Here is a 27,472-nt window from a genome sequence, read left to right on the forward strand (position 1 = left end):
CACACACACACACACACACACACACACACACACACACACACACACACACACACACACACACACACACACACACACACACACACACTACTCTCAGTCTACACCCCCCTGCTCACTCTCTGTCTGGCCCTCCAGTATAAAGTGTGACAGTAAATTGATGTCAGTCACTGTAGGATTACACTGCAGCACCAGAGTAACCATGCTATCCTGTCCTGGGAACACCTGGGATAGGCTCTCCCTAAGCCTGGAGGTCTCTGCTGCGCTCCTCTCCACCCCCAGCCCCAGCCCCTGCCCCGGCCCCAGACCAAGGCCCATCCCTGGGCCACCGCATCCAGCCCTAGCCTCCCCATTGCCCCTGGCCTGAATGGGATCTGGCTCCACAACAGCCCCTGGTGTCCAGTCACGGAACTGAAGGACCTCTGTCTGGGCCCTGGGAGCTCGGGGAGAGTGGAAGGAGGATGCCACGCCTGAAAACGAGTGAATGCCCGGGACAGGAGGCCTGAGAGAAGAGAAGAGAAGAGAAGAGAAGAGAAGAGAAGAGAAGAGAAGAGAGAGAGAGAGATGTTTACCTATTAAAGGGCAACTGCACATCCTGATTTGGCCTCGTTTTAGATGTGGTTTATTAAGAAATGCTAGCGGCCATGACTGAATTCAAACGTGAGTTGGTTTTGGGGTGTGCTTTGATGTGGGTGTCTCGTGTGTATTTGCAGGTGGGAAGAGTTTGCAAAATTATTTTGCCAATTCAGCCGGCTGGTGTGCTACTGTGGAAAAGTCGGTTTGACCGTCAAATAACACAATGTAAATGGACCAATATTTTAATGTTGCACATCTTTTAGTTGTCTCATTAAATGCCTTCAACATTTGTATATGAATTTCTACAATTGTGACCGGTTCAAGAAGCTAGGCATATGTCGCACGTCACTACTACACAGGAGAGGCATTTGAACGTTATATTTGCATTTTTTATCAAAATGTGTTTTCTGGCAGAAATGCCTTCTGGAACAAGTGAACTTTAATGTGCCCTAATAACAAACTTGTATGCCATCTGTAAATACAAATACAATTGTTGCCGAGTTGGTTTAGCCACGGAAGAATACAGGAACCTTCCAGCTAGCCATGATTGGCTGAGATAATGGATGGGCTGGACATGCCAAGAGATGAGTTCGGATTGGTCTGCCTTGTAGCATGCTTCTGTCTATAATATGAGTTGCTCAGTATGTGGGGATAGTTAATAGCGCTATCGCTATTCAGCGCTATCGCCCTGAAGTTAATAGCGCTATCGACAAAGATCAGTGGGAAAAAGTTGTGATGGACTACTTTCTGGAGGACAATCGTGCCATGCTGACACTCTCTGACTCTGAAAATGAATCAGACGATGAGGAAATCCCTGATTTAGGTAAGACATTCTTTATTGAACCAGACATTGTAGTCTTCCACAATCGCTGTCATCAGAAGAAACAGCGATCAACAGTGTTGTTTTCACGGAAGAAGTTGACCGAGTTTTGAAATCAGTGGAATGCCCGGTGGAAGCAGAGAGATGATTGTCAAATGTGGAGAGAGTCGAAAAAAGAACACAGGAGGCTGTTGTATAAAACACCTGTCTCCGGATTACATCTTCTAACCATTGACGTCACCAGACCCGGGCATTCGGGGCTTTAGCCCGAGTCTTTTGCCCTGCTGGGATGGTGTAAAACTAGCTAGGCTACACTCCAAACATGAGCCCCGGCCTGCCCAGCCTTTTTAGTGCTGCCTAAAACCAGCATTTCAGTGTACACTTTAGAAGGAGGAGTCAAAGTCATTTTCCAAAGCCATTTTTGATTCGTCCAAAGAAATTCTAGGAGGGAGAGAGGCAAAGATGAGAAAGAGAACCGGAGGTAAACTTTGTTAGATTGCTATTACTAATGCACATTTTGTTAGCCCATGATGATGTTATTCAGAGTTATTGACCTGACACTAAGCCAGATTTGAGTAACTTAGATTTCAACATGTTGACTCAAAAGCGGCACTGACAGATAACATTAAGCTAACTAATTAACGTGAGGGACTACCCAGTCTAGCTAGCAGTGCTGCTTCATTAGCAACCTAGCAAATGTTATGAGCAGGGTTTTGACAGTACAGTTATTGATTAGCTATCTGGACACTGAATCCAACTGCTGGAACTCTGTTCATCACCTGACAAAGTATCACTAACTCACCAATTATTGTCTAATCAGGTACTGTCCAAATATGCTAAAAATGACTAATAAAGATAGCTAGCTAACTTAAGGCTAACATGATGTTAGCTACTTTTGGTAACAGCAGTGCAATTAGCTAGCTATCTGTTGAAAAAAAAAAGCTGTATAGCTGAGTTAACATGTTTTCCAATTTATAGAAGATGGAAATACGGAATTTCTTCTTGAGAAAGAGGGCGAGACACGCAGCTCAGCAAACACAGAGACGGTTGTTGTATTTGCAAAAGTAAGTGAATAGATTCTGTGTATGTGTGTGTTTACAATACAATTCTTTAGCATCTAGCTACATAGATGGGTTAGCTGACAACGTCATGAAAACGATGTGCGCGCTTCCATGGGGCATAAATCAGCCTGTTGTGATTCTGGATGGCCAGATTGCTAGCAAGAATGACACTGCCATGTGGGGAATCGTAAGTGGCTTACTTCAGCATATTTCATCATGTTCTTGATACCATGTCTTGTTTTGAGGTGTTTTGACTGATTTCATGTCAATGCAAATATGGCAAAAATTCGCTAGCTAGCTAACCAACAACTGTAACGATGTATTTGAAACAACAAGTGGTCATTGTGCAAATGTATTTGTTTTCAATAAACATTGGAGACGAAATATAGCTTACATGTCAACAATCTAAGCCAACCTCATCTGTTTTGCCCTATGGTTGCACACATTTCGATTTTGTTGCTAAAGCGACAGGTATTGTGGTTAGTGAAGGGTATGACAGTTGAATGTTAAATCAGGTTTAAGATTGCGTGAACTGCTAATATCATTAAGGAACAGAATTATCTCAGATTTGACCTTTAGCTCAATTCAGGTAAACATTATTTGCCTGTTGTTTATATTGTGTGTGTCTGTGTGTGTGTGTGTGTGTGTGTGTGTGTGTGTGTGTGCGTATATTGCTTCTGTGTGTGTTTGTCTGTTCAGAATACTCCATATTGCTACGGCACTGATACTATGCAGTCTCTGTAATAATATAGGAGATCCAAGAAAGCAGAACTTCACACAGCAAGGAAGAGAGGGGAGCAGACAGGACAGAGAGAGAATACAGGAGAACATAGAGGGGAGGCCCACACAAGACAAACATCGCATATTCCTCTCAAGCCAGACGAAGTAGTTCTTGCTAAACATTACCTCTCAAGAAAAGAAAGATGCCACTTCTGACATGTCCTGTGCGTATATAAACTGTTAGGCCCTGAAATGTTCCTAATCACTAAAGGCAATCATACAGGCCACGCTGACCATCCCAGTCAGCAGCAGCGAGAGAGCTTTCCACTAGTGCATTAAGACGACTACATATCTGATTTAGGAGCCCAATGACCCAAGATAGAATGCATTTTGACAATTGACAAAGATATACAGTGCCTTTGGAACGTATTCAGACCCCTTGACTTTTTCCACATTTTGCTATGTTACAACCTAATTCTAAAATGGATTTAAAAAATAATAATCCTCTGTAAACTACACATAATACCACATAATGACAAAGCGAAAAAAGGTTATTCGAAATGTTTGCACATTTATTAAAATAAAATAAACATAAATACTTTATTTACATAAGTATTCAGACCCTTTGCTGCGAGACACAACATTGAGGTCAGGTGTATCCGGTTACCATTGATCATCCTTGAGATGTTTCTACAATTTGATTGGAGTCCACCTGTGTTAAATTCAATTGATTAGACATGATTTGGAAAGGTGGAAAGAATTGTCCGTAGAGTGCCGAGACAGGATTGTGTCGAGGCACAGATCTGGGGAAGGGTACCAAAACATTTCTGCAGCATTGAAGGTCCCCAAGAACACAGTGGCCTCCATCATTCTTAAATAGAAGAAGTTTGGAACCACCAAGACTCTTCCTAGAGCTGGCCGCCTGGCCAAACTGTGCAATCTGGGGAGAAGGGACATGGTCAGGGAGGTGACCAAGAACCCGATGGTCACTCTGACAGAGCTCAGGTTCCTCTGTGGAGATGAGAGAACCTTACAGAAGGACAACCATCTCTCCAGCACTCCACCAATCAGGTCTTTATGATAGAGAGGCCAGGCTGAAGCCTGCTTGCCAAAAGGCACCTAAAGACTATCAGACCATAAGAAACAAGATTCTCTGGTCTGATGAAACCAAGATTGAACTCTTTGGCCTGAATGACAAGCATCACGTCTGGAGGAAACCTGGCACTAACCCTACGGTGAAGCATGGTGGGAACAGCATCATGCTGTGTGGATGTTTTTCAGCGGCAGGGACTGGGAGACTAGTCAGGATCGAGGCAAAGATTAATGGAGCAAAGTACAGAGAGATCCTTGCTGAAAACCTGCTCCAGAGCGCTCAGGACCTCAGACTGGGGCAAAGGTTCACCTTCCAACAGGACAATGACCCTAAGCACACAGCCAAGACAACGCAGGAGTGGCTTCGGGACAAGTCTCTGAATGTCCTTGAGTGGCCCAGCCAGAGCCCGGACTTGAACCCGATCGAACATCTCTGGAGAGACCTGAAAATAGCTGTTCAGCAACGCTCCCTATACAACCTGACAGAGCTTAAGAGGTTCTGCAGAGAAGAATGGGAGAAACTCCCCAAATGCAGGTGTGCCAAGCTTGTAGCGTCATAACCAAGAAGACTCGAGGCTGTAATCGCTGACAAAGGTGCTTCAACAAAGTACTGAGTAAAGGGTCTGAATACTTATGTAAATGTATATTATTTTTAATACATTTGCAAACATTTGCAAACAAAACCTGGTTTTGCTTTGTCATTATGGGGTATTGTTTGCAGATTGATGAGGGGGGAAAAAAAACAACTTAATACATTTTAGAATAAGGCTGTAACCTAACAAAATGTGGAAAAGTCAAGGGGTCTGAATACTTTCCGAAGGCACTGTACATACTAACATGCTTGGGAAAGAGTGAAGTCATAGACAGGTTTGTGCCTACAGTTTCATTTTGTTTAATTTCTCAACTTTATGGATGGACTAACATCCTAGTACCGCGTAATGTAACTTGCAAACATTGTGAATATTTAGTTGGGGAAAGGATTGTATGCTGGTGTGTACATGTGTGTAAAATTGTGAAGTGTTGTTACTACAGGGGTGTTGGAGGGGGTGTATTTGTTTTTGTGTAATTAATTAGGTAGAAATATTGTCCTGTAGCTAATTGACCTTGGAATCTGGGATTTATTACCACAAATATCATAAAATCATGATTTAAGCGTGTTTGGTGCCTGCGTTTGTACATATTTTCTGCAAAAGTTGTGGCAGCTGTCGCTCGTTGTCTCTGATTGGGGACCATACTTAGGCAGCCTATTGGCACTAGTGGGTTGTGGGATCTTGTTCCGTGTTAAGGTCTGTTGTGTTGTGCTGCCTTGGACTTCACGTATCGTTTGTTTATTGTTTTGTCGTTGTGTTTATTCGTTAATAAACATGTATGCATATCCCGCTGCGCCTTGGTCCGTCCCGTCTGTAAACGAACGTGACAGAAGATCCCACCAAACAAGGACCAAGCAGCGTGCCCAGGAAGAGCGAATTGCCATGTCACAGGTGGGCAAATGGTGGTCATGGGAGGAGATATTTGCTGGGAAAGGGCCATGGGCAAAGGTAGATGCCCAGGCAGGAGAGGAGCAACGGCAGCACAGAGGAAGCCGGTCGAGGAAGAAGCCCGAGACACAGCCCCAAGAACATTTTTTGGGGGGGCTAAGAGGGTGGTTGGCGGAGCCTAGGGTTAGAGCAGAGCCAACTCCCCGTACTCACGCGAGAAGGCGTATGACTGGGCAAGCTCCATGTTATGCGGAGCTACGTACTGTGTCGCCAGTGCGCCGGCACAGTCCTGTACGCCCTGTGCTTGCACCACGCACGTGCCGTGCGAAGATGGGCATCCAGCCAGGACGGGGTGTGCCAGCTCAACGCTCCTGGTCTCCAGTACGCCTCCTTGGTCCTGCATATCCTGCGCCAGTTCTACGAGCTGTATCGCCAGTGCGCGTGCACAGCCCAGTGCGTCCTGTGCCAGCGCCCCGCACGTGTAGTGCGAAAGTGGGAAGCCAGCCAGGACGGGTTGTGCCAGCTCTCCGCTCCAGACCTCCAGTCTGCCTTCCCAGCCCGGCCCGGCCTGTTCCTGTCCCTCGCACCAAGCCAGTTGTGCGCGTCGCCAGCCCGGTCCGGCCTGTTCCTGCCCCTCGCACCAAGCCAGTGGTGCGCGTCGCCAGCCCGGCCCGGCCTGTTCCTGCTCCTCGCACCAAGCCAGTGGTGCGCGTCGCCAGCCCGGCCCGTTCCTGCTCCTCGTATCAAGCCAGTGGTGCGCATCGCCAGCCCGGCCTGTTCCTGCCCCTCGCACCAAGACAGTGGTGCGCGTCGCCAGCCCGGCCCGGCCCGGCCTGTTCCTGCCCCTCGCACCAAGCCAGTGGTGCGCATCGCCAGCCCGGCCCGGCCTGTTCCTGTCCCTCGCACCAGGCCAGTGGTGCGCGTCGCCAGTCCGGTACAGCCTGTTCCTGTCCCTCGCACCAAGCCAGTGGTGTGCGTCGCCAGCCCGGTCCGGCCTGTTCCTGCCCCTCGCATCAAGCCAGTGGTGCGCGTCGCCAGCCCGGCCCGGCCCGTTCCTGCCCCTCGCACCAAGCCAGTGGTGCGCATCGCCAGCCCGGTCCGGCCTGTTCCTGCCCCTCGCACTAAGCCAGTGGTGCGCGTCGCCAGCCCGGCCCAGCCTGTTCCTGTCCCTCGCACCAGGCCAGTGGTGCGCGTCGCCAGTCCGGTACGGCCTGTTCCTGTCCCTCGCACCAGGCCAGTGGTACGCGTCGCCAGTCCGGTACGGCCCGTTCCTGCTCCCCGCACCAAGCCAGTGGTGCGCGTCGCCAGCCCGGTCCGGCCTGTTCCTGCTCCTCGCACCAAGCCAGTGGTGCGTGTGTCCAGTCCGGCACGGCCCGTGCCTGTTCCACCGGTGCCTGGTCCGGCACCGGTCAGCTGCTCCACTCCGGAGCCAGAGCAGTCCGCTCCACCGGTGCCTGATCCAGCTCCGGTCAGCTGCTCCACTCCGGAGCCAGAGCAATCCGCTCCACCGGGGTCCAGTCCACCTCCAGTCAGCGGCTCCACTCCAGAGCCAGAGCAGTCCGCTCCACCGGTGCCTGATCCAGCTCCGGTCAGCGGCTCCACTCCGGAGCCAGAGCAGTTCGCTCCACCGTCGTCGGGTCCAATTCCAGTCAGCGGTTCCAGTCCAGACCCAGACGTCAGCCCCTCTCCAGGTTCGGGGTCTCCCACACCAGGGTCCAGACAGGGCTTGGTACTTCGTGGGAGGAAGGAGAGGGGAGGCAGCGTGCCGAGGTCCAGACCAGACCAGGGGCGCAACAGGGAGGCGGAGAATCGGTGGTTGTCACGCCCAGAGCCGGATCCGCCTCCGAGGCGGAATGCCCACCCGGCCCCTACCCTGTTATGTTTATGTTGTGCGGTCGGAGTCCGCACCTTTGGGGGGGGGGGGGGGGGTACTGTCACGCCCTGACTCAGGGGACGCTTAAATGTTGAGTCAGGGTGTGTATGTTCTATGTTGGGTATTTCTATGTTAGAATCTAGTATGTCTATTTCTATGTTGGCCGGTGTGGTTCCCAATCAGAGGCAGCTGTCGCTCGTTGTCTCTGATTGGGGACCATACTTAGGCAGCCTATTGGCACTAGTGGGTTGTGGGATCTTGTTCCGTGTTAAGGTCTGTTGTGTTGTGCTGCCTTGGACTTCACGTATCGTTTGTTTATTGTTTTGTCGTTGTGTTTATTCGTTAATAAACATGTATGCATATCACGCTGCGCCTTGGTCCGTCCCGTCTGTAAACGAACGTGACACAAATACCTTTTCCAACAATTTTTCTTCATGGAAAATTACGATATACACTACCGGTCAAAAGTTTTAGAACACCTACTCATAAACGGTTTATTAAATTGTTTAACTTGGGTCAAACGTTTCGGGAAGCCTTCCACAAGCTTCCCACAATAAATTGGGTGAATTTTGGCCCATTCCTCCTGACAGAGAAGGTGTAACTGAGTCAGGTTTGTAGGCCCCCTTGCTCACACATGCTTTTTCAGTTCTGCCCACAAATGTTCTATAGGTTTGAGGTCAGGGCTTTGTGATGGCCACTCCAATACCTTGATTTTGTTGTCCTTAACCCATTTTGGCACAAATTTGGAATTATGCTTGGGGTCATTGTCCATTTGGAAGACCCATTTGCAACCAAGCTTTAACTTCCTGACTGATGTCTTGAGACGTTGCTTCAATATATCCACATAATTTTCCTTCCTCATGATGCCATCTATTTTGTGAAGTGCACCAGTCCCTCCTGCAGCAAAGCACCCCCACAGCATGATGCTGCCACCCCTGTGCTTCACGGTTGGGATGGTGTTCATCGGCTAGCAAGCCACCCCCTTTTTCCTCCAAACATAGCAATGGTCATTATGGCCGAACAGTTCTATTTTTGTTTCATCAGACCAGATGACATTTCTCTAAAAAGTACGATCTTTCTCCCCATGTGCAGTTGCAAACCGCAGTCTGGCTTTTTTATGGCGCAGCGGCTTCTTCCTTGCTGAGCAGCCTTTCAGTTTACAGTGGGGAAAAAAGGATTTAGTCAGCCACCAATTGTGCAAGTTCTCCCACTTAAAAAGATGAGAGAGGCCTGTAATTTTCATCATAGGTACACGTCAACTATGACAGACAAATTGAGAAAAACAATGAATTTAATGAATTTATTTGCAAATTATGGTGGAAAATAAGTATTTGGTCACCTACAAACAAGCAAGATTTCTGGCTCTCACAGACCTGTAACTTCTTCTTTAAGAGGATCCTCTGTCCTCCACTCGTTACCTGTATTAATGGCAACTGTTTGAACATGTTATCAGTATAAAAGACACCTGTCCACAACCTCAAACAGTCACACTCCAAACTCCACTATGGCCAAGACCAAAGAGCTGTCAAAGGACACAAGAAACAAAATTGTAGACCTGCACCAGGCTGGGAAGACTGAATCTGCAATAGGTAAGCAGCCTGGTTTGAAGAAATCAACTGTGGGAGCAATTATTAGGAAATGGAAGACATACAAGACCACTGATAATCTCCCTCGATCTGGGGCTCCACGCAAGATCTCACCCCGTGGGGTCAAAATGATCACAAGAACGGTGAGCAAAAATCCCAGAACCACACGGGGGGACCTAGTGAATGACCTGCAGAGAGCTGGGACCAAAGTAACAAAGCCTACCATCAGTAACAAACTACGCCGGCAGGGACTCAAATCCTGCAGTGCAAGACGTGTCCCCCTGCTTAAGCCAGTACATGTCCAGGCTCGTCTGAAGTTTGCTAGAGTGCATTTGGATGATCCAGAAGAGGATTGGGAGAATGTCATATGGTCAGATGAAACCAAAATATAACTTTTTGGTAAAAACTCAACTCGTCGTGTTTGGAGGACAAAGAATGCTGAGTTGCATCCAAAGAACACCATACCTACTGTGAAGCATGGGGGTGGAAACATCATGCTTTGGGGCTGTTTTTCTGCAAAGGGACCAGGACGACTGATCCGTGTAAAGGAAAGAATGAATGGGGCCATGTATCGTGAGATTTTGAGTGAAAACCTCCTTCCATCAGCAAGGGCATTGAAGATGAAACGTGGCTGGGTCTTTCAGCATGACAATGATCCCAAACACACCGCCCGGGCAACGAAGGAGTGGCTTCGTAAGAAGTATTTCAAGGTCCTGGAGTGGCCTAGCCAGTCTCCAGATCTCAACCCCATAGAAAATCTTTGGAGGGAGTTGAAAGTCCGTGTTGCCCAGCGACAGCCCCAAAACATCACTGCTCTAGAGGAGATCTGCATGGAGGAATGGGCCAAAATACCAGCAACAGTGTGTGAAAACCTTATGAAGATTTACAGAAAATGTTTGACCTGTGTCATTGCCAACAAAGGGTATATAACAAAGTATTGAGAAACTTTTGTTATTGACCAAATACTTATTTTCCACCATAATTTGCAAATAAATTCATTAAAAATCCTACAATGTGATTTTCTGGATTTTTTTTCCACATTTTGTCTGTCATAGTTGACGTGTACCTATGATGAAAATTACAGGCCTCTCTCATCTTTTTAAATGGGAGAACTTGCACAATTGGTGGCTGACTAAATACTTTTTTTCCCCACTGTATGTCGATATAGGACTCGTTTTACTGTGGATATAGATACTTTTGTACCTGTTTCCTCCAGCATCTTCACAAGGTCCTTTGCTGTTGATCTGGGATTCGATTGCACTTTTGTCACCAAAGTACGTTCATCTATAGGAGACAGAACGCGTCTCCTTCCTGAGCGGTATGACGGTGTTTATACTTGTGTACTATTGTTTGTAAAGATGAACGTGGTACCTTCAGGCGTTTGGAAATTGCTCCCAATGATGAACCAGACTTGTGGAGGTCTACACATTTTTTTTCTGAGTTCTTGGCTGATTTCTTTTGATTTTCCCATGATGTCAAGCAAAGAGGCACTGAGTTTGAAGGTAGGCCTTGAAATACATCCACAGGTACACCTCCAATTGACTCAAATGATGTCAACTAGCCTATCAGAAGCTTCTAAAGCCATGACATTGTGATAGCACTTGATTGGTTTTGTGACTGCACTTGAAGAAAATAAACTTTCGAAGTTCTTGAAATGTTCCGTATTGACTGACCTTCATGTCTTAAAGTAATGATGGATTGTCATTTCTCTTTGCTTATTTGAGCTGTTCTTGCCATATTATGGTCTTGGTCTTTTACCAAATAGGGATATCTTCTGTATACCCCCCCGCCCTACCTTGTCACAACACAACTGATTGGCTCATATTCCTCAAATAAACTTTTAAGAAGGCACACCTGTTCATTGAAATGCAGGTGACTACCTCATGAAGCTGTTGAGAGAATGCCAAGAGTGTGCAAAGCTGTCATCAAGGCAAAGGGTGGCTATTTGAAGAATCTCAAATATAATACAGTTGAAGTCGGAAGTTTACATACACTTATGTTGGAGTCATGAAAACTAGTTTTTCAATCACTCCACACATTTCTTGTTAACAAACTATAGTTTTGGCAAGTCGGTTAGGACATCTACTTTGCGCATGACACAAGTAATTTTTCCAACAATTGTTTACAGACAGATTATTTCACTTATAATTCACTGTATCACAATTCGTATTCCTGGTCGTAATGCTGGTAGTTCTGGTGAGTTACCGCTGCGCTGATATCCAATAGTTTTTCCCGGCTGTATGTAATGATACAAAACCCTTTCTGAGCTAATAATGTAAAAAATGATACATAAAAAAACTAAATACTGCAAAGTTTCCTAAGAGCTTGTCGCGAGGCCGCCATCTTCGTTGGCGCCAGTGATCTGTGAGGTAATATTATTTGTATCTCAGAAAGCCATTTGCATTGCTAGTTATAGCCTGATGTTAGCTAGCTAGCTAACATCGAACATAGTTGGTTAGCTATTTTCAAATATTTTTTTATTTTTTTAGTTGGTTAGGTTTAGTTGTCTGCAGATTCATGCATAGTGCATGGTAGTATGAGTTTGGATTATGGTTAATTGTTTATCCATCTACATGTCTAAACAAAAGACTCCACTATGCAAGTAACCATTTCACTGTACCGTTTCCACCTTCTGTATCCTGTGCATTTGACAAATAAACTTAGATTTTATTTGATATAGTGTGTGTTTACCAGAGACGGTAATGTGAAGAACATCATGACATGCACCAAAGTCAGATTAGTATATAGGCCAAGGACTAGATAAAGTGTATTTTTACTACTACTTTCACAACTTTTAGTCTTAAAATCTTTTGTTGTTTACTACACTACCTTGCTCACTCTGTTTAGCACATGGCCTCACACGTGAATCCTTAAAGAGATGGGTGGGGCTAAGGCTTAAGAGGGTGTGAACGATGCTGAATGGGTGTACACAAAGAAGAGCTCTCCAGTAAGCGTACCAAAACATTCACGGGCCATTTTCTCAAAAGTGGTAGGGATATCGAATGTCAAACCAAATTGACCACGGGCATTACGATCGAGTAGCATGCAGCTGTGCTCCGAATTGATGATTACTTGGGTGGTGCCAGCTGTGGGCAGGATTGAAATAAACCTAACCCATGAAAAACTGTTACGGTACCCTTCATTCCATTACATACTATTTTTTCCTATCATCTCGCAAATCTAAATTTTGGACGAGACTGACTTTATGACCAAAATGATCCTATTTACACTTTGTAGGACATTTTAACACTAGAATGTTTCTGACTCATATCGATGCCTAATAGGCACATTTCAAAATGAGAAGTTTCTTTTTAGGGGCAGTCGCTCTTTAACGTGGGAGAAATGAAGAGAGTACAGTATAATGAAGGGTGTGTGTGTGTGTGCCTGTGTGTGTGTGTGGCTGTGTGTGTTTATGGCTGTGTGTGTTTATGGCTGTGTGTGTATGTGTGTATGTGTTTGTGTGTGTGTGTGTGTATGGCTGTATGTGTGTGTATGGGTGTGTGTGTGTGTGTGTGTATGGCTATGTGTGTGTTTATTACCAGTGCTGGGAGCGTAGGAAGTCATCTAGGTGGGGTCCTCCTCGGCCCAGCGGATCATCCGGTACCATAAAGTGATCCCCCACAAACGTGTACTGGAGGAGTCTGGGTAATAAACAGAAACTGAGATTATGGATGGATATGAGCTCAATTTGGCTGTATCAGTTTCAAATCAAAAGGGGTTTTGATTCATACACAAGGTTTACCTTAGTGGTCAAACCCACTAAGGGAATGACAATGATATTGTTGCAGTCTTACGCGAGGCACAAATCTATCCAAAATCTATTTATGAAAATATTTCGGATTTCTTTAGACAATTTCTAACATACTAAATGACAAAAAATATTCCATTGTATCCTCTCCTTCATTTCTTTCTTTCTTTCTTTCTTTCTTTCTTTCTTTCTTTCTTTCTTTCTTTCTTTCTTTCTTTCTTTCTTTCTTTCTTTCTTTCTTTCACCTTTTCTTGATGATGTCTCTCCATACATGAGACTCATCCAGCAGGTCTCTGAGGTTGTCGTTTGTCACGATCACTCCATCCGTCTTCTGGGCCAGCTGCAGCATGAACCTACAGAGAAGAGAGGTATGAAGGAAAAGAGGTATGAAGGAGGAGTGTAAAGGGGAGGTGACTTCATCCGTTTAGAGAATATTCACAAGCCTTCTACTGTAAATGTATAATTGTAACAAACTGTAATAATTATTATAAGTCACTTACTGCAGCTATCCGGTGAACATGACAATAAAAAAACAAAATATAATAATACTTTTTTATAAGCTGTTTATAAGCAGTTTATATGCAGATCGTCATGTAAAGTTTATAAGCAGTTTATAAGCAGATATTCAGATAACGTTTATAAGCGGTTTATAAGCAGATATTCAGATAAAGTTTATAAGCGGTTTATAAGCAGATATTCAGATAAAGTTCATAAGCAGTTTATAAGCAACATATATAGTTTAAGAGCAGTTTACAAGCTGATCTATTGTTTTGACAGAGGAGAGCAACTAGAACAACCTGTCGTCGTATGAGTTGATCCTCTTCCCCTGGACTTCTCTGGAGGGGGTGTAGGAGAGCAGACCCAGGTTCTGGAGCTCACTAAGGTAGTGCTGCTCTGAAAACAACAGACACACCAACCTCTCCTTTATAAACCTAGTACACACAGTCACACACATTTACCATCATTAATCAATGCCTTAGGCGGCTAAACAGGGTTGGGGGTCTATTCAGTTTTTTTGAAGTAACTGAATGGAAAACCGAATTGTTACAACTGATGATATGAAAGAGCTGGATAGATGTGAAGTCTGGGCTTCCAGACAGATAGATAGTGTTACCTTTGCCCCGGTGGTCTCTCTTCTGCCTCCACTGGGGCAGGAAGGTACTGATTCTGCGATGCCCGCGGTTCCAGAAGTGTTGCACGGCCAGGGCGATGCCTCGACACGAGAAGAAATGACCCAGCCCGTGACTATAGAGAAGGAGTGGGAGAAAACCTAATTAAATACTGTATAAATGTTTAATACTTTGTATTGTTCCGTTTGCTCTGAAGCTTTCTCTGGTGAGATAGTGTCAGCAGAGAGGAAGAGGCGAAGTGATACTATTAAGCTATATGGAATTGTTTTAAGAAGGTCATACCAAGGATTCCAAGATGGCGTAGCAGCAAGATACGGTCGCTTTTATTTTTCGTCCTGTGTAAATATCCCGTTTCTTGTTTTTTTTGTCTATATTTCTCAATTTTTTTACTTTCATTCTTTAACTAAATATACTCTCCTGCAACCCGCCTCACCCAACGTGGAAAGGATTCTATTATTTCTTTATAACTTTCATCAAGAACCGTAAGCTGAAACGTGTGTAGCCGCAATCTGAATTGGCTACCTGCTATTAGTTACCGTTAGCGTCTTCACCACTATCCACCAGCCAGCTCTAGCTAGCCTGGACAATTCGTCGGCCAGTCTGCACAGCGTGCTATCGACCCAGCGTGCTATCGACCCATAGCTTATTGGACTTTCTGCCGGAATCACTGGACCCTAGCGCCGGATCATCACAACCAGCTAGCTAGCTGCAACTAAATGGCTACCTGTTATTAGTCACCGTTAGCGTCTCCACCATTGTCCGTGGCCTACACTATCCACCAGCCAGCTCTAGCTAGCCTGGACAATTCGTCGGCCAGTCTGCACAGCGTGCTATCGACCCAGCGTGCTATCGACCCATAGCTTATTGGACTTTCTGCCGGAATCACTGGACCCTAGCGCCGGATCATCACAACCAGCTAGCTAGCTGCAACCTGTTGTTGGCTGATTACCATTGCCATATAGCAAGCACCAGTTAGCCTTGAGCTAGCCTGCTAGCTCCCTGCTAGCTGTGCTGAAGCACCAATTTGAACTGCTCTCGGACTCACATATTGCTGTTCACTGGACCTTATGATCACTCAGCTGCACAGCTGATGCCTGCTGGACTGTTCCTTTACACGGTACTCTGTCCTGTTTATTCTGTTTAGTCTTAGCCCAACGTTATCGCTATTTCCAGTTGTGTCTTAGCTCTCTCTAATAACACGTGACTGCTTTATGCCTCTCTCCCATGTCAATTATGCCTTGCCTATTGCTGTTTGGGTTAGTTCTTATTATACAATTTCAATGTAGAACCCCTAGTCCCTCTCAAACTGTCTCATATAGTTCCTTTGTTCCTCCCCCCATACACGCCGAGACCGGCTCAATCGATGCCTCCAATGACGCTATCTCTTTCATTGTTACCCAACACTTAGGATTACCTGAACTGTACTCATATCCTTCCATATCCTTTTCTGTACATAATGCCCTGAATCTATTCTACAACGCCCGGAAATCTGCCCCCTTTATTCTATGTACCCAACGCACTAGAAGACCAGTTCTTAAAGCCTTTAGTCGTATCCTTATTCTAGTCCTCCTCTGTTCCTCTGGTGATGTAGAGGCTAACCCAGGCCCTGCAGCCCCCAGTATCACTCCTACTCCCCAGGAGCTATCATTTGTTGACTTCTGTAACCGTAAAAGTCTTGGTTTTCTGCACATAAATATCAGAAGCCTCCTTCCTAAGTTTGAGTTATTCACTGCGTTAGCACACTCCGCCAACCCTGATGTTCTAGCAGTGTCTGAATCCTGGCTTAGGAAGGCCACCAAAAATTCTGAAATGTCCATCCCCAACTATAACATTTTCCGTCTAGATAGAACTGCCAAAGGGGGTGGAGTTGCAATCTACTGTAGAGATAGCCTGCAGAGCTCCATCATACTATCCAGGTCTGTGCCCAAACAGTTTGAGCTTTTACTTCTGAAAATCCACCTTTCCAGAAATAAATCTCTCACTGTTGCCGCTTGCTACAGACCCCCCTCAGCCCCCAGCTGTGCCCTGGACACCATATGTGAATTGATTGCCCCCCATCTATCCTCAGAGTTCGTACTGCTTGGTGACCTAAATTGGGATATGCTTAATACCCCAGCCATCCTACAATCCAAGCTAGATGCCCTCAACCTCACGCAAATTATCAACGAACCTACCAGGTACAACCCTAAATCCGTAAACATGGGTACCCTCATAGATATCATCCTGACTAACTTACCCTCTAAATACACCTCCGCTGTCTTCAACCAGGATCTCAGCGATCACTGCCTTATTGCCTGCGTCCGTAACGGGTCCGCGGTCAAACGACCACCCCTCATCACTGTCAAACGCTCCCAAAAACACTTCAGCGAGCAGGCCTTCCTAATTGACCTGGCCCAGGTATCCTGGATGGATATAGATCTCATTCCGTCAGTAGAGGATGCCTGGTTGTTCTTTAAAAGTAATTTCCTCTCAATCTTAAATAGACATGCCCCATTCAAAAAATACAGAACTAAGAACAGATATAGCCCCTGGTTCTCCTCAGACTTGACTGCCCTTGACCAGCACAAAAACATCCTGTGGCGTACTGCATTAGCATCAAATAGCCCCCGTGATATGCAACTTTTCAGGGAAGTTAGGAACCAATATACACAAGCAGTTAGGAAAGCAAAGGCTAACTTTTTCAAACAGAAATTTGCATCCTGTAGCACTAACTCCAAAAAGTTTTGGGACACTGTAAAGTCCATGGAAAATAAGAGTACTTCCTCCCAGCTGCCCACTGCACTGAGGCTAGGAAACACTATCACCACCGATAAATCTACAATAATCGAGAATTTCAACAAGCATTTTGCTACGGCTGGCCATGCTTTCCACCTGGCTACCACTACCCCGGCCACCAGCTCTGCACCCTCCGCTGCAACTTGCCCATGCCCCCCCCGCTTCTCCTTCACACAAATCCAGACAGCTGATGTTCTAAAAGAGCTGCAAAATCTGGACCCCTACAAATCATCTGGACTAGACAATCTGGACCCTTTCTTTCTAAAACTAGCCGCCGAAATTGTCGCAACCCCTATTACTAGCCTGTTCAACCTCTCTTTCGTAACGTCTGAGATCCCCAGAGATTGGAAAGCTGCCGCGGTCATCCCCCTCTTCAAAGGGGGTGACACTCTAGACCCAAACTGTTACAGACCCATATCCATCCTGCCCTGCCTTTCAAAAGTTTTTGAAAGCCAAGTCAACAAACAGATCACCAACCATTTCGAATCCCACCGTACCTTCTCCGCTATGCAATCCGGTTTCCGAGCTGGTCATGGGTGCAGTTCAGCCACGCTCAAGGTCCTAAATGATATTATAACCGCGATCGATAATAGACAGTACTGTGCAGCCGTTTTCATTGACCTGGCCAAGGCTTTCGACTCTGTCAACCACCGCATTCTTATTGGCAGACTAAATAGCCTTGGTTTCTCAAATGACTGCCTCGCCTGGTTCACCAACTACTTCTCAGATAGAGTTCAATGTGTCAAATCGGAGGGCCTGTTGTCTGGACCTATGGCAGTCTCTATGGGGGTGCCACAGGGTTCAATTCTTGGGCCAACTCTTTTCTCTGTGTATATCAATGACGTCGCTCTTGCTGCTGGTGACTCTCAGATCCACCTCTACGCAGACGACACCATTTTGTATACATCTGGCCCTTCATTGGACACTGTGTTAACAAACCTCCAAACGAGCTTCAATTCCATACAACACTCCTTCAGTAGCCTCCAACTGCTCTTAAACACTAGTAAAACAAAATGCATGCTCTTCAACCGAACGCTGCTTGCACCCGCCCACCCGACTAGAATCACTACTCTAGACGGGTCTGACCTAGAGTACGTGGACAACTACAAATATCTAGGTGTCTGGTTAGACTGTAAACTCTCCTTCCAGACTCACATTAAGAATCTCCAATCCAAAGTTAAATCTAGAATCGGTTTCCTATTTCGCAACAAAGCCTCCTTCACTCATGCTGCCAAACATGCCCTCGTAAAACTGACTATCCTACCGATCCTCGACTTCGGCGATGTCATTTACAAAATAGCCTCCAACACTCTACTCAGCAAATTGGATGTTGTCTATCACAGTGCCATCCGTTTTGTCTCCAAAGCACCATATAATACCCACCACTGTGACCTGTACGCTCTTGTTGGCTGGTCCTCACTACATATTCGTCGCCAAACCCACTGGCTCCAGGCCATCTATAAATCACTGCTAGGCAAATCCCCACCTTATCTTAGCTCATTGGTCACCATAGCAACACCCACCCGTAGTCTGCGCTCCAGCGGGTATATCTCACTGGTCATCCCCAAAGCCAACACCTCCTTTGGCCGCAATTCCTTCCAGTTCTCTGCTGCCAATGACTGGAACAAATTGCAAAAATCTCTGAAGCTGGAGACACTTATCTCCCTCACTAACTTTAAGCATCAGTTGTCAGAGCACCTTACCGATCACTGCACCTGTACACAGCCCATCTGAAATTAGCCCGCCCAACTACCTCATCCCTATATTGTTATTTATTTTGCTCATCTGTACCCCAGTATCTCTATTTGCACATCATCTCTTGCACATCATTCCAGTGTTAATACTAAATTGTAATTATTTTGCACTATAGCCTATTTTATTGCCTTACCTCCATAACTTGCTAAATTTGCACACTGTATATTAATTGTATTTCTGTTGTATATATTTTTTTTGGATTTTTGTTTTGTTTTACCCCATATGTAACTCTGTGTTGTTGTTTTTATCGCACTGCTTTGCTTTATCTTGGCCAGGTCGCAGTTGTAAATGAGAACTTGTTCTCAACTGGTTTACCTGGTTAAATAAAGGTGAAATAAAAAATAAAAGTATAGTGCAGTGCATTAGGAAAGTATTCAGGCCTTTAATTTTATTTGAAAATGGATTAAATAGTTTTTTCCCCGCTCATCAAACTACACACAATACCCCATAATGACAAAGCGAAAACAGGTTTTTCGAAATTTTTGCAAATTTATAAAAAATAAAAAACTGAAATACCTTATTTACATAAGAATTCAAAACCTTTGCTATGAGACTCGAAATTGAGCTCAGGTGCATCCTGTTTCCATTGATCATCCTTGGGATGTTTCTACAACTTGATTGGAGTCCACCTGTGGTATATTCAATTGATTGGACATGATTTGGAAAGGCACACACCTGTCTATATAAGGTCCCACAGTTGACAGTGCATGTCAGAGCAAAAACCAAGCCATGAGGTCGAAGGAATTGTCCGTAGAGCTCCGAGACAGGATTGGGTCGAGGCACAGATCTGGGGAAGGGTACCAGAAAATGTCTGCAACATTGAAGGTCCCCTTGAACACAGTGGCCTCCATCATTCTTCAATGGAAGAAGTTTGAAACCACCAAGACTCTTCCTAGAGCTGGCCGCCCGGCCAAACTGAACAATCGGGGGAGAAGGGCCTTGGTCAGGGAGGTGACCAAGAACCCCATGGTAATTCTGACAGAGCTCCAGAGTGCCTCTGTGGGGATGGGAGAAACTTCCAGAAGAACAACCATCTCTGCAGCACTCCCCCAATCAGGCCTTTATGGTAGAGTGGCCAGATGGAAGCCACTCCTCAGTAAAAGGCACATGACAGCCTGCTTGGAGTTTGCCAGAAGGACGCTCAGACCATGAGAAACAAGATTCTCTGGTCTGATGAAACCAAGACTGAACTCTTTGGCATGAATGCCAAGCGTCAGGTCTGGAGGAAACCTGGCACCATCCCTACGGTGAAGCATGGTGGTGGCAGCATCATGCTGTGGGGATGTTATTCAGCGGCAGGGACTGGGAGACTAGTCAGGATTGAGGGAAAGATGAATGAAGCAAAGTACAGAGAGATCCCTGATGAAAACCTGCTCCAGAGCGCTCAGGACCTCAGACTGGGGCGAAGGTTCACCTTCCAACAGGACAACAACCCTAAGCACACAGCCAAGACAACACAGGAGTGGCTTTGGGACAAGTTTCTGAATGTCCTTGAATGGCCCAGCCAGAGCCCGGACTTGAACCCGATCGTACATCTCTGGAGAGACTTGAAAATAGCTGTGCAGCGACGCTCCCCATCCAACCTGACAGAGCTTGAGAGGATCTGCAGAGAAGAATGGGAGAAATTCCCCAAATACAGGTGTGCCAAGCTTGTAGCCTCATACCCAAGAAGACTTGAGGCTGTTATCATTGCCAAAGGTGCTTCAAGACAGTACTGAGTGAAGGGTCTGAATACTTATGTAACTGTGATATTTAAGTTTTTATTTTAAATACATTTGCAAACATTTCTAAAAACCTGTTTTTGCTTTGTCATTATGGGGTATTGTGTGTAGATTGATGAGGGGGGAAAAAACAATTTAATCAATTTTAGAACAAGGCTGTAACGTAACAAAATGTGGAAACAGTCAAGGGGTCTGAATACTTTCCGAATGCACTGTATGTGCTTTGAATCATGTAAACTATAGCTCTGTCAGATAGAGCATAGCATTACCACTTATCCAGTTGTGGATTCAAGTAGGTATCTATGCCGCTGTTGTTTCTACACTGCTTTCAATGAAAGCGTTCACTAAATAACTAAATTAATGATTGCATGAATAACCTCCACATTTTGCCTGCTGTTCTTGTCTGTGGTTACATTTTCCACTTTTTGGGGGGGATCCCTTCATCCCCTCACCTCTCTCGTTCTCTCATTCCCTCGTACTTACCTCATGGCGATGTTGCTCCCGTCGATGATGACCATCCTGAGTCCCGGGTCTCCTGTTTGGTCGGTCAGCTTGAGGTCAAAGGGCGTCTGGAGGCCTTCCAGGAAGCGCTGTTGCCCTGTCACCACAGCCCCTGCTGCCATGGTCGGGAGACCCCGTCTATCAACAGCCACTGTTGTTAGGGCTGGGAGATCCCTTCCCTGTGCTGCTAGGGGAAAGAGACCCCGTTTCTCCTTCGCTCTGGTTGCTGAGGAGTTAATCACAGTAAGGGTGGGGGGTAAGGTGGTCTGGGTTGTCTGGGTGGGAGGGTAAACGAGTTGATGGGGAAACAAGGGAGGGTTGGTGGGTTGTGGGGGTAGTGTGTTGGGGTAGGTGGGCTGAGGAGGCCCTCTGACTAAAGGGGGGCTGGCTGGATGGGCGGTGTGTGTCTGTGTGGGGTTCTTCTGGTGACTGTGGGTCGGAAACGGAACCTGGTTCATCATGGTATTCCATTGAGCCAGATCTGGTTCAACCCTAACTGAACCATTGACGGTTCTGTTCGGCGCTTTCACTCCTCCTACCTCATCACTCTTCCTTTCACTCTTTCTTTCTTCTCCTCTCTTTTCAGTAGCAGTGGACTCCATCTCTCTACCGCTCTCCTCCTCCCTTCCTCCTGCTCTGTCCTTTCTCTGTACCTCTGAGACAACCTCATCCACCTCTCTTGGTTCGTCTCGTACCCGGTTCTGGGAATCAGCTTCTGTCTCTCTTGCGCCCTCCCTCTGTAGCTCTAGGAGTAGCTGGCGTGTGGACAGTTCAGGTAACATACTGTACACTTCTGCTACCTTCTCCTCTGTGTATCCACAACTGGCTGCAGCCCTCTTCAGAACTCCCAGGACAAAATCCTCCTTGTTCCCTCCCTCATCTCCCTCCATGCCGCCCTCGCCCCTCTCCCTGCCTCCCTTCATGCCGCCCTCGCCCCTCTCCCTGCCTTCCTCCAGTGAATCCTCAGCCAGGTTTGCATTAGACCCTCCACTCTCCCTGCCTTTTCTCCCCTCCTCTCTACTCCTCGCCCCTTCTTCCACACCTCCCTCCATCTCCACTCCCATCCCTCCATCTATACCTCTTCTCTTTCCTCTCACTCCTTTACCTTCCCTCTCCTCCACCTCTCTGTGCTCCATCTCCACTGGGCGGTTCATGGCCAGTCCGGTCTGGTCATGTTCTTGCTGGACCAGGTCAAGGATCTGGGAGGCTTCTCTGGGTCCGGTCCGGGCCAGGACCCTCAGTACCACATCTTCCGCATAGCCCATAGCCGTGAAGAACTTCAGCAAGAGCCCAAACTCCTCCCTACTCCCTACTGACAACAACATCTCCCCCTCTCCTTCTTCCACCTCCATCTCTTCCTCTTCTTCCCCCTGTTCCTCATCCTCTACCTCCTGTGGGGAACGTACTTGCCCCACCTCGGTTTGGAGGAAAGAGTGGAAGATGGGAAGTCGGGGTGCTGCGTCTTTATCTATCCCTCCCTGTGTCCAATCTTTGCCCATCTCTCTTTCTTGTACAGGTGAGGTAGTGAATGTATTTTGTTGAGAAAGCTGCCCAATATTTCGTAGACCAGGGTCTTGGTTGTGGGTGGAATGTTCGGGAGGTTTGGTCGTTGATGTGGAAATCCCCTGTATTCCCTCTATGTCCCTAGCCTCTCCAGCTCTGTTCAATACTCTGGTATCCTTAAGTGTTAGTCTGTCCAAGTCTGATTGGCTGTCCCATCGTCTCTGGCTATCAGTGTCCATTAGACCCACTGTGTCTCTAGACCCCCCAAGACTGAGGTTCGAGCCCAGCCCAGGAACTGTGTTCAAGCCCCCAGGAACGGGGTTGGATCCCAGCCCAGACTCCCTCATCAGATCCAGTAGAGTCTCCTTCACTGCCCCTGGTAGCACCAGGAGATCCAGAGTGTGCCTGTCCTCCCATCTCTCCACCAGCGATTTGAAGGCCCGACGGGAATCCAGGGTCTCGCCTGATCCTCTGTCGCCAGGCTCGGTTCGTCGTCCCTGCGTGCCCTTATAGTGTTCCACCAGGTCTGTGATGAGGGAATAGGCCCTGACCACTGGTTCTGCCAGCCCTGAGATGAGCAGGAAGCCTGGGGAACCCACCTGGAGGAAGGAAATGTGAAGAAATGGAGATAAGATTAACTTTAGTCTTAATCTTGCCATCTCTCTAAAGAGACTCAAACCCACAACCTCCTTCCTCTCTTCTAATGTGCATTTCCTTCCTTCACATCATCCATCTGATCATCTTTGTGTGTGTGTGTGTGTTCGTGCGTGCCTATGTGTGTGTGTGTGTTTGTGTGTATACAGCCTGTATGTGTGTGTGTTGTGTGTTTGTCTATTCTTACCAGTATGTAAGCAGAGGTGTTTCTGATCAGGCACTCCATGAACAGCCCTCGGGCTCCACAGAACACACAGTGAAGGACCCCTGGATATGGAACCTCCTGCTGGGCCTCCTGGTTCACAACTCCCTTCACAAACAACTGGAGGAGAGAGAGTGAAAGAGAGTGAGAGAGAGAGAGGAGCGAGAGGGAGAGGAGGAAGTAGGGAGAGGGGGAGGAGAGAGAGGGAGGGAGGTGGGAGAAAGAGGAGAGAGAAAGAGAGAGATGTAATACTATATTATGTTACAACATACAGTAGGTTTTGGAGTTTTCCCTGGTCAGATGACGTGATCAGAAAAACCCCATGGCCCAAGTTGTGACACATAGGAAATGACCACCTTGCATTACTGCAAAACACATTAGGTTAATCTCAACCTCAACACATGTTAACATAACAACAATAATAAGAGACATTTCTTACTTTGGCAGCCACAGCGTCCTTCCTCTCGCCTTTTAGTTTGAGCCAGATCTGTCCATCATGGGGTAACACAGCAGCCTCCTCTCTGCCGATCGTAAAGGTCACCCCAAATATCCTCTCAACTGTGGGATGGAAGGACTGTAGGGCACCGCGTAGCGCCCCGGAACACGCAAACTCATCCTCCACCTGCTCCTCTCCTCTTCCTTCATCACTCCATCCGTCTCTTGCTCTTACAGACATTGGAGAGAGATGGCTTAGGGCAGAGGCCATGGGACTGTGAAGGTGTTAGAACTCACTGAAACGGTGGGGAGGGAGGGAGGGAGAGAGCGAGAGAGAGAGAGACAATACACATGGAATTTCCGTCATGCCAATAAAGCATTTTGATATTGAATTTTAAAATTGAGAGAGAGAAGACAGAGAGAGAAAGATCCATGTCTGTTTATTTAAAATAAAATATGAATAACTTAATATAAATGTACTTATTATTATTTAATAGATTATGTCAACTGCATTGCTGGAGCTAGAAACGCAAGCATTTCGCTGTGAAAACATCTACAAATCTGTGTACCCAACCAATACATTTTGATTTGCCCATGTCACCCAATGACAATCATATTAGCATAGATCTATAGGTCGACGAGACGAGATTTGGACGGATGGCCTCGCGAGACTCATCTATAGGTAATTAAGCTGTATTCATAACCAAGTGGGATGGTGGTATTTACCACATATGACTGGGAAAACCCCACTTGAACGCCCCTCCAACTGGTAATTACCAGTGGCAACACGTCATTTATTTGACAAATAAAAAATAATATATATATTTTTTGTGCCTGTTTTGCATGTTATTTTGGCATTAATACATGTCACATATCAGTGTGCAAACAATGTAAAAAAAAAAAACATTCATTGAATTAATAAAGCTGCATACAAACATGGTCTATTTTTTGGTTTCTTGAGTATAAGGCAGCTGCAAAATGCAGGTGTTTCAGCCTAGCTCAGTGATTTCTGTGGTGGTGGGGCAGCCAGCAGAATATACAGAGTGTAGGGGTTGGTAATGTTCTCTAGTTGCGCCGTGATTGGCTCAATATTCTGTCACTCATGGGGACACTACCTCACCGCAAAATCTACGGGGAGAGCTCGAAAATTCAAGCCCCTTGGGTGCTGCATAGAGTTACATTAGAAGTGCCCATCCAAGAAGGCTCAAGATCATTGGCCACAGATAAAATGACGTCAAATCACGTTATATCTACAGTAGCTTTGATTGGACTGATCATATCAACATCATACTTTCAAAATCTTAGCTAGCAAGCTAGCAGTCATCATCATGAATCAAGTCGACAATCTACTGGCAAATCTTTTTCAATCCTTGTCATATGAAGAGAAATTATGAAGAGAAATTATAGATAAAACGTATCGGTGCTCATCGGCCATTGGACAACAAGTTGGAAATCACAAATTCAACAATGAGTGGTTTGGAAGGAATCAGTGGCTAACTGCAAGCATTGCAGCCTATAGCCTGTTTTAGAGAAATGTCATCATCGAATATTGTAAGAGCTTTCATTGTCTGCTTATATGCCCCCTTTATTTATCCTACGGTTCTGACTTGGTGTACAGGGAGAACACTGTAAGAACGGCCCATGTTCTGAATTCTGTCGCTGTACATTTTAAAAGTGCTGAACAAATGGTTATATTGACTACGTCCGTCGTAGCTCGCTCATTAATGGCTTAATCGAAATTACGGATTGCCTCTTATCCGCTTGTCGTCCCCTTATGCCATAGTTTGTACATCTCAATTGTCAGTAGAAACCACATTTGTTTAAACAAGTCAGCCATATCAGCTATGTTTTTTTTAAAGGCAGTAAATGAGGCTGAATAAACTGTTTCGCTGCCAAACAAGGCTCTGTTGATAGCCAGGTGTAGCAGTGGTAAGGTGTTGGGATTGCTGTTGGGAATCTGCTGTTGGGAGAGCTTTATGTAGGCCCTAACCGTTTGTGGGCACCGTTTGTCACTTTTATAGTGAAAATAATGTATTGTTTAGTGTTGTGTTGTGTAGTGGCTTTGCTGGCATGCATCTAAAAAAATAAAAAAATAAATGTGTTTGCCCCACCAAGATTTACATGCTAAAATCGCCACTGGTAATTACAAGTGGGAAAGTCGTCTATCATTCCTGAGCTCCTGCTGGTTTCACATTCATGTGGGAAATGGGAAACTGGGAAGTCCTACATGATTGTGTTCAAGTGCTTTTGAAGTCGGAACAATTCTTCAACCAATAAGATTTTAGGTAGCTTGTTAAGCTAGCTAACGTTGCTACTTAACATTGACAATATGGTCTAGCTACATTATCCATACTGATAAGGTTGCAGTTTCAAAAACGGATTTGTCGTCATCTTTTGGTTGAAAAGGTCAAAGGTCAGTGGTGAAACGTCACAACACTATTTTGTTTTCCACTTGTACTGGGACTTAGAGGACACTTTTCTGATGTCACCTACTAAGGAAAATACCTTGATAACAGCATTTTCTGGAGTTAAATACAACAACAAAACATTATTTATAAAAAGCAATCTATTAACACGGTTTATGAAAACTATAATTTGTTTACAAACATGATTATGTACTTTTAGTTTATGGTTGTGGCAGTTTGTTGTTGGCCATTAGCCAATCGCCCGTTTCTCAACGAGTTCAAAGCACGTGAATGCATCTGTTATTTACGACTTAAGTAATTAGGCCTACCACCACTTGGTTATAAACGCAGAATAATAACAGGTACATTGACTAACACACTCTCTAAATACAATATCGTCCACAACAACAGCTATAATAGTTTTCTTTCATTTACAAAGTTAATTGTAGGCAATAGGCTACATTTAAATAATATTATGAACCAACTCAACACAATAATTCACTAACCTCATTCATCCTTTTCCCGAAGTTGCTTCACCGTCGCTTCTCTCAGTTTCGATTTCTAGTATTTGAATAACTTGGTTTTATCTTCTGCGATCATAAAACAATGAGTCACAAGTACCGTGAACACAAAAAACGACGTGACAGTAGCGGTTGGTAATAGTATACGAGAAAGTTTGTGAATTGAGTGACAGAGTTAGGCTACTGTAGAAAGTTCTGTCTGAAGTTTTATGGGCTTTAAAACAGACACTATACAGACACAACAACATAAAGGCTGGAGTATCTGCGACATACGTAAAGTCAACTCACCTTCTATATCGTGTAGCCAGAGTAACACGCACGATTTCAATTGGTTATTATCGGTAAAATCCCCGACATTTACCTTTTAATAATGTATTAAATATATTTGGTGCTTTTCGAATTAGGCACTGTAGGCCTACATAAATATCAGATACGAAGTGACTTTACACACTTGTACATAACAACAACATGCGATTGTAAATAAACATAAATGCGCAGATACACTAGGCTGTACGATAAAAACAGAGAGCGTTAACGGTCGTCACTAGTTAGCACATCCACAAAGTCACGAACCCCGCCTATTTCTACAATTTATCTCCTTAAATGTGTACTTTAAACCTTACCTTGACTCTAAACACACTGCTAATCGTATGGCTAAACCTTAAATTAAAACCAAATAGCAGATTTTTGTTTTCATGAATTTTTACGATATAGTCAATTTTGACTTTGTAGCTGTGCTGTCTAGTGGAAACCAGAATAAACCGAGCATTAAGGGATCTTCCATTTACGTCACGTGCGACATAAAACTACCCTTTCCATAGATAGGTAGTGTCGATGTGAACTAAAATGTAGTCTAAATCCATAACAATACATAAAATAGACTATGTATTGGAATTGAAAACGATTATTCTAGAAAATAAAC

At 45.4% G+C, this 27,472-nt stretch overlaps 1 protein-coding gene across 2 annotated transcripts; it reads right to left on the reverse strand.

The window, feature by feature from the left end:
• Positions 1-27,036, reverse strand: khnyn (KH and NYN domain containing). 2 transcript variants are annotated; one of them, XM_084155739.1, is made up of 10 exons: positions 26,536-27,036; positions 23,629-23,920; positions 23,175-23,309; positions 21,936-22,932; positions 20,813-21,056; positions 14,063-14,193; positions 13,746-13,842; positions 13,194-13,301; positions 12,740-12,841; positions 1-496 (listed from the first exon to the last, which is right to left on the reverse strand). In XM_084155739.1, the coding sequence occupies exons 2-10, from the start codon at positions 23,893-23,895 to the stop codon at positions 91-93; spliced, it is 2,487 nt and encodes an 828-aa protein (XP_084011865.1). In that variant the 5' UTR covers positions 23,896-23,920; positions 26,536-27,036; the 3' UTR covers positions 1-90. The 2 variants fall into 2 exon arrangements, with proteins under 2 accessions (XP_084011865.1, XP_084011864.1); XM_084155738.1 differs by having other exon boundaries at positions 20,813-22,932; positions 26,536-27,035.
• Between the last annotated feature and the right edge of the window lie 436 nt (positions 27,037-27,472).

This window comes from Coregonus lavaretus, assembly GCF_964263955.1.
Source record: "Coregonus lavaretus genome assembly, chromosome: 39".
NCBI classification, from domain to species: Eukaryota; Metazoa; Chordata; class Actinopteri; order Salmoniformes; family Salmonidae; genus Coregonus; species Coregonus lavaretus.

Bases quoted from the DNA above. Each gene is read 5' to 3' on its own strand.
- khnyn (XM_084155738.1), bottom strand. From the start codon at position 23,895: ATGGCCTCTGCCCTAAGCCATCTCTCTCCAATGTCTGTAAGAGCAAGA. The intron at 22,933-23,174 runs GTAAGAATAGAC...TCCTTCCTCCAG, and splicing joins ACACCTCTGCTTACATACTG to GTGGGTTCCCCAGGCTTCCT. The intron at 14,194-20,812 runs GTAAGTACGAGG...CCTTCTCTATAG, and splicing joins GGGAGCAACATCGCCATGAG to TCACGGGCTGGGTCATTTCT.